Source organism: Phytophthora parasitica, assembly GCF_000247585.1.
Source record: "Phytophthora parasitica INRA-310 unplaced genomic scaffold supercont2.87, whole genome shotgun sequence".
NCBI lineage: Eukaryota > Oomycota > Peronosporomycetes > Peronosporales > Peronosporaceae > Phytophthora > Phytophthora nicotianae.
Window position 1 is genome coordinate 187675 of NW_008649073.1, and position 11045 is coordinate 198719.

Consider the following 11045-nt stretch of genomic DNA (forward strand, 5'->3'; position numbering starts at 1 on the left):
TTCAGCACTTGACACGTCAAGTGAAGCGGCACAAGCAGCTCCGATGGCTGAGACCGCTCTGTCCCCACGCAAGCGTCTACCGCGCCTGAATGTGGACGGACCCTCCTTTCCGGACGACGAGCGCGTTGTGTCGCTGGCTGTCGCGCCGTCTTCTCCATCAACGGCGTCTACTTCCAGCACTGCCGACGTCTCTTCCTTGACTGTCGTCAACGCCAAGACCAAGACTACGACACAGTCCCCGCCGTATGAGCCAAGCCGCCTGCACGAGCGTGCCACCTCTCGACTTGTGGCTAAAATTGACGAGACCAGCGACGACCGCGGCAGCGACGCGAGTGACGAGAGTGTCGACGGGCTTTCGAGGCTGCAGCAGCTCCGCAACTGGGTGCGACGATTGCGTCAGACCTTTGGCACGTCGTTCCTGCTGCTCGTGAGCACAGTATATGCTGTGCAGGGCTTCACGAGCTTCAGCGCTCTAGCAGTCAACTATTTCTTTAAGGATAATCTACAGCTGCAGCCAGCTGAGTCGCAGTCGCTCCTCACTTTCATGATGGTTCCCTGGGGCATTAAGCCGCTGTATGGCATCGTCTCAGACAGTTTGCCGCTCTTTGGCTACCACCGCAAGTCGTACATGATGCTGTGCAGTGCCATGGGTACAATTGCGACGTTGACATTAGCCGTACCTGACCTCATTACGACTCCGGTTGGTGCTGTGCTCGTTCTCATGCTCAATAGTTTATCAACGGCGGTAATTGACGTGGTAATTGATGCCAGAGTTGTGGAGATGTCGAGATTAGATCCCAAATACGGTGCGAATGATCTACAGTCAGTATCGTGGGTCTCCATGTCGGTGGGTGGTGTGCTGGGATCGTTCCTGTCCGGGCCAGCGACACACAATCTCGGAGTTCGTGGTGTGTTCTGCTTCGCGGCGATTGGACCGCTTACAATTTTGATCTTCTCCACGTCGATGCACGAGGCGAAGACAACAGTGAGCAAGCGCCACTGGAAAACCTCAGCCAAGAGACAGTTTAGACAACTCAAGGGTGCAATTTACACGCCCGTAATTTGGATGTGCGCGCTCTGGGTGTTCCTGTCCGGTGCTATCAGTCCCGGATACTCGCAAGTGTTTTTCTACTTCTCGACGGACGTGCTGAAGTTTACACCAGAGTTTTTGGGAACTGTATCTGCGTTTGGGTTTATCTTCCTCATGGTGGGTACCATGCTGTACAACGCGTGCTTCAAGGACATGTCATTCCGTCGCGTCTTCTTCATCGCTCAGCTCAGTTTGGCTGTTGTGTCGATGTTGGACGTCGTATTGGTCACACGCGCTAACTTGGACGTTGGTATCCCGGACAAAGCGTTTGTTCTAGGTGATGCCGTTATCGCTGACGTCATCAGCCGCCTCAAGACGATGCCAGTGATGGTGCTCTGTGCCAAACTCTGCCCCAAAGGTATCGAGGGCACGCTGTTCGCGCTGTTGATGTCCATTTCCAATTTTTCTCGGAGTGTGAGCGAGTTCTGGGGAGCTCTCGTGTGTGCATGGTTGGGCATCGCCAAGGACGAGTACGACATGCTGTGGCTCGCCATTATTCTACGCAGCGTGCTCAAGGTGGTTCCCATCTTCTTCCTCTTCCTGATCCCAGCGACGGATCCTCAGGAAATTGTGGACGAACTGGACTTCAGCTCACCTGTCCATGGTGACGCAAATAAGGACGAGAACGTGGAGGTTGATGATGAAGATGAACACTCCGGGACGATTCGTGCAGACCACACAGTCAACGACTGCTCTCCAACTGAAGAAGAGCAGAAAGGCTCGGTCAATGCTGTCGTTTGATAACCGTTTACTAGTTCTACAACTTTGTTATGGGGAACGAGGCTACATGTAAAGAAGGATTGGGTCTGAAAACTCGACCATCGTACAATATGGAGGTAGATTCTCTATTATATCTCGACATGTCGGCACCGACTGACGGAGATTGTTGCTGCTTTACTCATGCGTTCGTGTCCTCGTCGACCAGCTCGGAGAACGAGATGACCATGGCTGTGATGTTGTCCATGCTGCGCTTCAGCAGAGCTGCCTCCACGAGGGCATTCGCAGCAAACTGCAGCGCTTCCTTGGTCACATCTTCGGAGCTTGTAGGCTCCTCTGACCAGTGAAACTCAGCCACCTTGGCGCGCACGATCTTGGCAGCATCGTCGTCACTCAAGCGGTCCCATAGACCGTCGCTGGCAAACACGAGATACTCACCAGCCGCTTCCACGTTGAGTACACGAACATCTGGAACCACCGACACTAGAGGAGCAGAACAAGACGCTGGTAGATTCGTCTTGAGCGGGTGGTCACCGAGCGATCGACTGATGGCCAAACGCAGCGGGATCTGGTCGTGTGCTACGCGCCAGCATCCAGAGAAGATAACCTTCCCTCCCGCTTCTTCGACACGTTCAGTCTCCTCCTTGAGGTCAGGTTTGTGATCTACCGAGAGACGCACAGCACTTGGCACCTCTTCCTCCTCTTCGTCGTCACTGCTGTCGTCAGCCTGAGCCAACACAGCTCGCGAGTCGCCAAGGTTCGCAACAAAGAGCTTACCACCCACCAAGAGTCCCAGCAGTACAGTAGAGCCGTCGCGTTTGTTCAAAATGACGGTACGCTGCAGGATCTCGGCGTCTATGGTCGCAAATGCGTCCACCAATAGCTCACGGACTTTCTCCACGTCGTCCTCGGTCAGTTCCGAGTGCTGTGAGCGACGACTGATCTCCATCAGGTCTTCACTCTCGCCTAGCAAGTCTCTAAAACGACGACGCGCATACTCAGATGCATACGCACCATTGTGGCCATCATACACTGCCAGTAAGCTGGGCGACGAGTCGACGTCCTCGTCGTCATCTAGCAGACGCTCCACCACTGAGTAGCGATCTTCCATGTACGGACGCGCGCCTTGTGCGAGAGATACGCCAACCTGCACACGCATCTTCGTGGCTTCACGTTTCCTGTTTCTGTATTTGGGGTGGCAGATGGTCGTGAACTCGACGCAGCGTGGGGTTTTCGTCTCCTCCTCATGGAAACGCTTGAGCGCATTCTCAATCACGTCCACTTTGCGCCGCTTGCGTTCTCTGTTCTTCGCCACAAAGCGTTTGATAGTTGGTGTAGGTGACTTCACCTCTTTATCTTCAGGCAGCGGCCGGGATGGCTGGGAGTCCTCGAGTTCGTCAGGACTCGTCTCGGGTCCTTCACTGTCTAATGATCCTGCTGTAATCAGTACAACCCGCCGTCAGCAGTGCGTTCATCTGGTCGGACAACAACCAATTCGTAGTAATACTTACCAGACGTAGTGGGCGACAGCGACTGCCGTTTGCGCTTAGCAGCAGTTGGTGAGGTCGCGGAAGTCTCCGCTCCGGTGTTTGTTTCGTGTGGCGTCGAGGCGTCCATCTCATCAGCCGCGATCTGTTCGAGTGCGAGGATGCCAGCGCGTTGTAGTAGGCGTGGTGTGTGCGGCGACTTGCAGTTGTCAGGCGGCGTGGCCGAGCACATTTCAAGCCCGACCATACCGTTAACAGGAGAAGCCACCAGGACGTCGGCAGGGGCCATTGGTGTGGATTTATGAATGAGACGAGAGAGAGAGATGGAGAAATAGATGAAACGACCCCGATGGTCAGACGTTGCTACTTCACGAGGATGTGGCAGCCGATGTCGCGCACTCGCACTCAATTGCCCAAGGTCTTGACGGCTCGGCGCCAAATGGGAAGTGACTCGGTGCAAACCCCGCGCTTTCCAACGAAACCGATAGTTGCACTGCATCGTAATTGGCCAGTTCACGATGATTTAAACCTAACCTGTGTCGATTCGTACAAACCGCTGTATTCAAATACGCTTCTATAAATGATGCGATATTTTGGGTTATCACTTGAAATTAACTCTCCGAATTTATGATCCTTCAACAATTGATCTGTACCACATTTTCACCATCGAGGAACGATATGCTTTTGAACAGGGACGTCTTCTACATATGCATTTGAATAGTATTACTGCTCGAAGATGGAGCTCGATGGCGCGGTGAAGGCGGCACATGAGGTGCTTGCGCGCGCCGACGCTGACGCTGCCTATTGGATGCAGCAGTACAAGCGTTGTGTCGAGGACATCCACAACTGGGTGGAGGCTTCACCCCTCGACGAAGAAGAGTCGGCGCCACGCTACCGCCTTCTCCAGCAGACACTTCAGGACACGCGCCACGGCCTCGACTACGCCGTTCGCACAGCTTCCGATGCGCGACAAGAGCTTGCCAACGCGCGACAATTCTACCTCGCAGCAAGGACAATCACTCCGGTGTCAGCTCTACATGTAGCTCCCGCTTCACCGTCAATCCCGACAGTTTCAACCGAGTTGAGCCCGGCGCCGTTCCGGATCCGACCCACCCCTGCAGCTTCCAGCTCTGTACAGCCAGTGCGGACGCTGGAGACTGCTCCACCTGCTGCTGTGCGACGGTCTCTGAGCGTTGGGAGCGACGTTGGGTCTCCTGTCCCGCCGGAGATACGGAGATCGACGATACCTAGTGTTACGGTGAAGCGAGTTGGAAGAGATACAGTGTATTTAGTCCCCGCTAAGCGCGCCAGGTATCCGCGAGCCTTCAAGTGGGACGACAATTTGATGCACCATTTCCCCAAGGATTTCACGATCCCCGTGTGTCCCTTGTCGACTATGTGGGAGTACTGGGTGTGCGGCGATCCGATTGCCAAGTACCCACCTTTCCGCATCCTGGTTGCGCCGGAGCTAGAGGATGTCAAGACCAGGAGAATGCTGTCCTCACTGCGCTTTGTGATGCTCGAGATCGAGGCACGAGTGCTGGAACACGGTGCATGGTTGGACAAACCCAGTCCCAGAGATGCCGCCGCCATGCTAGAGACAGTGAAAGAGAGCATTGCAGCTCGTCCCGCCGCAAAGCGAGGCGAACTACACCCCGTTGAGCAGCTTCAGTGGACGTCGCTAGGTCGCATCCTACGTGACCAAAAGAAAATGATCGGTGAGGATGAAGAAAATGAAGAAGAAGAAGAGTAACCTAAGCTGTGTATCGTACACTGTATGTCGCTTTAAAACCTATCAGTCGCAACCGTTCAACGCACTCATGCATGTTCCCGTATTGACCGCAGCCGCCGTTGTGTGCCGGGGATGTCTGAGCGAGCATGGCGTGGAATTGCTGTCCCATGTGGTGACGGGCCTCGACGAGTATCTGAATACGTTCTCGAAGAACTGGACAGTGTCCCGAGCCTGCGAAGCCGGAATTTCTCGACGAGGACTTGAGTACCTTGCTGCTCGAGATCCAACCTGGGGAGAGGGTTGTAACGCTGCGTACGTCGCAGTGAAGAAGAACTGTCTGCACGTGCTGCAATGGCTGAACGAATGCTATCCTGATCGCACGTTGTGGGGAAGTCTACAAGGTCGCTGCTTCATAAACACAGCGGCAGAACGTGGTCACTTTGGAATCCTCAAGTGGCTTCATGTTAACCGCAAGGAAGGCTGCACCGTGTTCGCTATGAGTATCGTTGCTGCACATGGACGGTTGGAAATGGTGCAGTGGCTACATCAGAATCGCCGTGAGGGATGCACGAAGCAGGCGATGGACGATGCTGCTGGAAATGGCCATTTGGCGGTGGTGGAATGGCTACATACCAACCGCGACGAAGGGTGTACTGAAGATGCTATGGATGACGCCGCTGGAAATGGACATCTAGAGGTTTTGCGCTTTCTCCACGAGCATCGCAGTGAAGGATGCACCAGTACGGCGTTGAATCTGGCAGCTGCGCATGGACACTTGGAGGTAGTACAATGGCTGTGTGCTAATCGTAAGGAAGGACAAGTTGGTACGGCGTTGCGTGCTGCCACCGAGAACGGACATGTTGCCGTCGCAGAATGGCTATACGATGAGGTTCGTAGACAGCAACGCCGGAGCGAGTCAACGATCCGGAACGCTGTGCGTGCAGCAACGGAAGCGGGACATGGTAACGTGGCTAAGCTACTTGAGCGCAAGTTGAAGCGACAACGGGTTGAGTAGATAAACGGTTGGTCAAAGGGCAATACACTTCAGTCATTTTAAAGTCCTTTCCCATCAGAGAAGCTCTCCCTTTTCAGTAGCTCCCAGTCGAAAACTTTCTTGGCGAAGAATGAAAGCCTACCCCGTCCTGACATCGGCGCGGGTAGTTTGCCGCAAGTGTCTTCCCTCATGCGAGGTGGAACAACGAGGTCAGATTGAAAGACTCGTTGACTGCTATCTGGATACTCTCTTCTCTTGCTACAAAGTGAGGCAAGCTTGTAGATTGGGACTTCCGAGATGGGCATTGGAGTATCTAGCCGCTCGGGATCCCGATTGGAATAGCGCCGGTAACATCGCAGAGTACGCTACAATCAAAGGTTATCTCCACGTCTTGGAGTGGATTGGCGAATGTTATCTTGAACGTACATCATGGACCACAGCGGACGGTGGTTCGCTCATGGATATGGCTGCAGAGTTGGGTCATCTCTCAATCCTGCAATGGCTTCACGTAAACCGTAGCGAAGGATGCACTACGAACGCTATGGACAATGCTGCGGCGGCGGGGAACCTCGAGATCGTGAAGTGGCTTAATCTTTATCGACGTGAAGGCTGCACCAAGCAGGCTATGAATGATGCTGCTGCAAACGGTCATATTGCTGTAGTCGAGTGGCTTCATGAGCACCGTGGTGAAGGGTGTGATAAGTCTGCAGTAGGCAACGCCGCAGCAAATGGACATTTTGCAGTCGTGCGCTTTCTTCTAGAGAATCGTCGAGAAGGTGTAACTGGAGATGCCATGTGTCAGGCTGCTGCAAGTGGCCATCTCGAGATGGTACAGTGGCTGTACGTGAACCGCGGTGATAGTCATGTAGGAGCTGCCTTACGTTGCGCCGCTGACAATGGACATGCTACACTCGTGGAGTGGCTCTACTGGATCGTACGTGACGAACGCAGAGGGGCTTCGATCATTCGTGATGCCGCCCAAATTGCCTTAAAAGCTGGTCGTAAGAAAGTGGCCAAACAACTCGAGCGCAAATTGAAGCGCCCTCCGGAAGCCAAGGCAGCACAATCGAAGAAGAAAACCAAGCGCCGGCGTCGTCGGTACTAAAGTGGTGGTTGCCGTCTCGTACGGCCTGAATACGTGCGTCCCTATTTCTGACTTGCCGACAAATTGGCTGAAAGGTTTGTCATAAGCTTAGTAATAAGTTTTCTATCGGCGTTAACCTAAGAAGTTGTTGTGCGTTCAAACCGCTTCGTTACATGAAGTTTTTTTTTTTTTTTCAGAACATGTATGAAGTTATGAGCCGAAATAATACCGTGAAGAGCGTCGGCGCTCACGCAATGAAGCGTGAACAAAGGTTTTGGTAAGTTTGTGTGATTTCTTTGCAAACGTTACCTTGGCCTCGCAAAAGAGGTAAATTTCTTTACCCCGAGGACGTGGAACCAATGCCGGCGCTGACGAAGATTCACTGCAACCGGCAAGACTGGTGAAAGGGGAGACAAACCGGATGTGCTCATGGTCCATGTTCAAGCCCTGGATGCGTTCCCGAAGATGATTGGCTTGTGTCGGTGTGTCAAAGCCTCATGTCGCTCTTTCGTCGTCGGACGGGCCTGCTACGGCTTGGCCAGTCGCCGCAGCGCTCACTCAGGCCAGACTCACTTGTCACGTTAAATTTACCTCCGCATCGATACCCGCCCCTCATGCGTCCCTGTTGTTTCCTGCTTGTGGTGGTGTTCATCATAGCAGCGTGCTGTCACAGTATTTCCACCGCTGAACGCGCTCCTCAGACCAAAACCCAAGAGCTGACTTACAACCACGATCTCACAGTTGCTGAAAATGTGAAGCTCTATCTCAAGGACATCAAGAAGGCGGCCACGGAGGAAGAAAGAGCTTTTCCTGGAGGCACTCAACTGAGGGGATTTTTCGAGAAAATAGGCCAGGGAACCAACGCTAAGATCGCCGTGGACAAGGTCAAACAGGCTCTGCATAAGGACACCAGACATGCTTCGGTCTCAGTGGCTATCAGTCTTTTGAAAATGCTGATAGTTGTTGGCGTCATCTCGGTAGCAAGCGGCTACATTGTTTACCGTGTAACCAACAGTTAGTGATAACTTGGCACCTCGTTCTTATTAAGTGACAGCTTAACACATATCCGAACCAGCCTATTCCCATTCTTCTTCATCTAACTTGATTGCGGCAACTTTCGCTTTGAGAGCCTCTGTTTCAACCGAGTCTTGGTGGTTATGGCTGCTTTCCGCAACACTCGCAGTTACTGGCGACGACTTCTCTTCTTCCTTCTCGTTGTGCTCCTGTGAATCGGCGCTGTCTGCAGTGCCCTCTTCTTCAGTAGCACATTCGTCTTCGTCGTCACTCCAAGCATCGGCAACAACTGGGGCGCGACGAGGTTCGATGTGCTCCCAGCCACGGTTGACAGGAACAGGAGGTCTAGCTGGCACCGGTGCAGTCTGCTGAGGAGGTGTACTGCCACGCATCGGGAGGAACTTCAGTCGACTCGAAGCTTGAGCCGCACGCGCCTGCTTGTTCAGATTGCTAATGTGCGCAGACAACGTCACGCTGGGTACACGCGCATCCTCGCGCTTGAAGAAAGAAATACGACGGTGCGGATCTTCGCCAAACGATTCCGACACCACGCCGTAAAACGAAGCCAACTGGTGCATTAGAGCACGCTGTAAGAAGGAACCACACGTTAAGTTAAGAGTTCAATCAATACAATCTTCAGCTAAACGCACCTCTTCTCCCGTCATCACTCGCAGACTGACGCTATGGCATGACGGCTCCTGTACGATGCGCTCCAGTCGACGTTCAACCACCGTAAGGTAGCTTGTATTGGTCTTACCCCAGGCAACCAAATCGTCCGAGTAGTTGGGAGTCTTCATCTCTTCCTCAAAAGCGGCGGTATCTCCACTAGCAAGTCCTGGTCGATTAACTCCAAGAGCTTGAGCCAGTCTCTGGTTGCGCATTATTTGGCCTCGAGGCGGAGTGGGAATCTGTCTAGCTGAAGGCGTGTGGCTACTTGATGGCCGAGTAATAGCTGGTCTCAGCACTGGAGCCGGCGCAGGGCCAACAGGCGTCGGCAGCGCCGGGAACGCTTCCTCGAGTCGAACTGGAGGTGACGGTGGATGGTCACTGACACCGTAGTTCCAATGATCTGGCACTCCATCGGCGTAACCGGGATTGATCGGCCCACTAACAGGGTTACCGCCACCCCGTGCGACTTGAAAATTGAATTGTAGCCGATTGTGAACGCCGTGAACGGAGCTCATATGCGCTTGGTACTCAACATCGTTGGGGAAAACAACGAAGCGCATCTCAAGACTGCGTCAACGTACATCCGTCAGCATACCATACACAGACAAATAAGTACAAATTAAAAGAATAGACGTACCATCTTCGGTCCTCACACAAATGGTGCTCTCGACGGAAATGCGTTTCCAAACTTGCACTGCAACCACGACATAAATCGTTAAATATTGCAATATACCAATACAGCACAATAACAATAACTTACTAGTTGCGGAAGTACTCGTTCTCCACCTTGCAGATATGGCACTTGAAGTGGTCGCGTTCCAGATGTTCATACAGCTCTTTGTCTCCGTAGAATCGTTTCCGACAGAACTGGCACATCGGATGGAAGTCTTTGCCCGTGTTGGCATGTTTCTGCCCCGCGGGTCCTCCTCGACTACGTCCAATATTGTGTCCCTTGAGAGCACCCTTGGTAAACACCTCCTGCTCCTGAATAAAGAACGACTGGTGATTCAAGCACAGCTCACAGAACTCCACCCCGTGGTCATGGCGTAGATGTTCCTTCAACTGACCCAGCGAGTGCTTCAGCTCGCGACAGCGCTTCATCCTGCACTTGAACTCTCGCAGACTGCGCAGCTCATAGTAGTGCGCTTTGCAGTCTACAAAGATCATCTCGGAGGGCTCATCCAGCACCGACTCTGGTCCAGCTGCGTCGCCCCAGAGCTCGAAACTCTCATACGGACGCGAAATACTGCTGACCACCACGCGGTCCAGTGGCTGCTTGCACATGGGACAGTTGCGATCGTCCATAATGAGTCGCATGCGCATGGAGCACTTGCTGCAGATACCGTGGTGGTTGCATTCACCCACAGTGAAGAACCTAATGGGATCGGCACATAGTATACAATACTCGGGCTCGTCATCCTCTTCGGGTGTCGAGGTAGAAGCCGCCGCGTCTTGAGCAGCAGAATTCTTTTTGGTAGGTCTCTGCCGTCGCTTGGGCTTCGTTTTCTCTTCTGCTGCAGTCTCCGCTTCGTTTTGTTCTAGTGGAGGAGCAGAGTCTTTCTTTTTGCGGTGACGAGGCCGGGGGCGACGTTTGCGTTGGCCTGATGCGTCCTGGTCGGTGGTGGGTGCTGGGCCGTTGGCGGCACGTCGGCGAACGGAACTCGGCACCATCGTGAAGGCGGGCGTCAACGCTGATAGTGTGGAGGCTGACGCGATGCTGCTGGTAGCGGAGCTGCTTGCCACGCTCGCCATGGGGTGCTGCGTGCCGTGTGGCGCCTAGATGCTTAGATATGTGGGTACAGCGCACAGGACGGTTGAGAAGAGATATGAAGGATGAACCAGACCCATCCAACTGGACTCAGGCATGGGATCAGAAATATGAGTGATGGTCACATCTGATACTCCACCACCAAAAGGAATGCGCGAGGAAAGTTCGAGTAACCAAGCTGTAACCCAAGGGTATTCAAGATGGGCGCACGCTGAAACCACAGAATGTAGGAACCGGATTCAGTGCAGGTATGGCTAAATCCAGTGCAGATTTTGTAGACCAGATAAAGCCAGTTTCTGCGGTTCAGGTTGAACTTGATAGAAGGTAAAATATAAAAGAAGATAAATTACGTGACGGTTGGCACGTTTCGATTTTTGAAAAGTTTGCTCGCCTCCTGCGGTCCACAGACGCCATTCGTCGATCTTCCCCCTCGGACACACGCTGCAGAGTGAAGGTCACTTGAATGGCTGACCCGGTACGAAAGATACGT

General features: G+C 53.3%; 7 protein-coding genes across 9 annotated transcripts; 4 read left to right on the forward strand and 3 right to left on the reverse strand.

The window, feature by feature from the left end:
- Positions 1 to 6: 6 nt before the first annotated feature.
- PPTG_18639 (hypothetical protein) lies at positions 7 to 3845 on the forward strand. Its single transcript, XM_008916674.1, has 2 exons — positions 7 to 700; positions 772 to 3845. The coding sequence occupies exon 2, from the start codon at positions 782 to 784 to the stop codon at positions 1829 to 1831; it is 1050 nt and encodes a 349-aa protein (XP_008914922.1). The 5' UTR covers positions 7 to 700; positions 772 to 781; the 3' UTR covers positions 1832 to 3845.
- On the reverse strand, positions 1808 to 3769 carry PPTG_18640. Of its 2 annotated transcripts, none has more exons than XM_008916675.1 (2): positions 3319 to 3769; positions 1808 to 3241 (listed from the first exon to the last, which is right to left on the reverse strand). In XM_008916675.1, exons 1-2 carry the CDS (start codon positions 3581 to 3583, stop codon positions 1989 to 1991), a joined length of 1518 nt encoding a protein of 505 aa, XP_008914923.1. In that variant the 5' UTR covers positions 3584 to 3769; the 3' UTR covers positions 1808 to 1988. The 2 variants fall into 2 exon arrangements, with proteins under 2 accessions (XP_008914923.1, XP_008914924.1); XM_008916676.1 differs by having other exon boundaries at positions 1808 to 3244.
- A 34-nt stretch (positions 3846 to 3879) lies between the features above and the next one.
- PPTG_24374 (hypothetical protein) lies at positions 3880 to 5058 on the reverse strand. The gene has a single exon (XM_008916687.1). It carries the CDS (start codon positions 4909 to 4911, stop codon positions 4291 to 4293), a length of 621 nt encoding a protein of 206 aa, XP_008914935.1. The 5' UTR covers positions 4912 to 5058; the 3' UTR covers positions 3880 to 4290.
- Positions 4012 to 6103, forward strand: PPTG_24375 (hypothetical protein). Its single transcript, XM_008916688.1, has one exon. It carries the CDS (start codon positions 5019 to 5021, stop codon positions 6039 to 6041), a length of 1023 nt encoding a protein of 340 aa, XP_008914936.1. The 5' UTR covers positions 4012 to 5018; the 3' UTR covers positions 6042 to 6103.
- A 47-nt stretch (positions 6104 to 6150) lies between these two features.
- PPTG_18643 (hypothetical protein) lies at positions 6151 to 7183 on the forward strand (the record flags this gene model as incomplete). The annotated part of the gene is made up of 1 exon (XM_008916677.1): positions 6151 to 7183. One exon carries the CDS (start codon positions 6151 to 6153, stop codon positions 7123 to 7125), a length of 975 nt encoding a protein of 324 aa, XP_008914925.1. The 3' UTR covers positions 7126 to 7183.
- A 165-nt stretch (positions 7184 to 7348) lies between these two features.
- Positions 7349 to 8201, forward strand: PPTG_18644 (hypothetical protein). The gene has a single exon (XM_008916678.1). It carries the CDS (start codon positions 7602 to 7604, stop codon positions 8121 to 8123), a length of 522 nt encoding a protein of 173 aa, XP_008914926.1. The 5' UTR covers positions 7349 to 7601; the 3' UTR covers positions 8124 to 8201.
- PPTG_18645 lies at positions 8056 to 10631 on the reverse strand. Of its 2 annotated transcripts, XM_008916680.1 has the most exons (4): positions 9548 to 10631; positions 9425 to 9481; positions 8769 to 9354; positions 8056 to 8705 (listed from the first exon to the last, which is right to left on the reverse strand). In XM_008916680.1, the coding sequence occupies exons 1-4, from the start codon at positions 10537 to 10539 to the stop codon at positions 8181 to 8183; spliced, it is 2160 nt and encodes a 719-aa protein (XP_008914928.1). In that variant the 5' UTR covers positions 10540 to 10631; the 3' UTR covers positions 8056 to 8180. The 2 variants fall into 2 exon arrangements, with proteins under 2 accessions (XP_008914928.1, XP_008914927.1); XM_008916679.1 differs by having other exon boundaries at positions 8056 to 9354.
- Between the last annotated feature and the right edge of the window lie 414 nt (positions 10632 to 11045).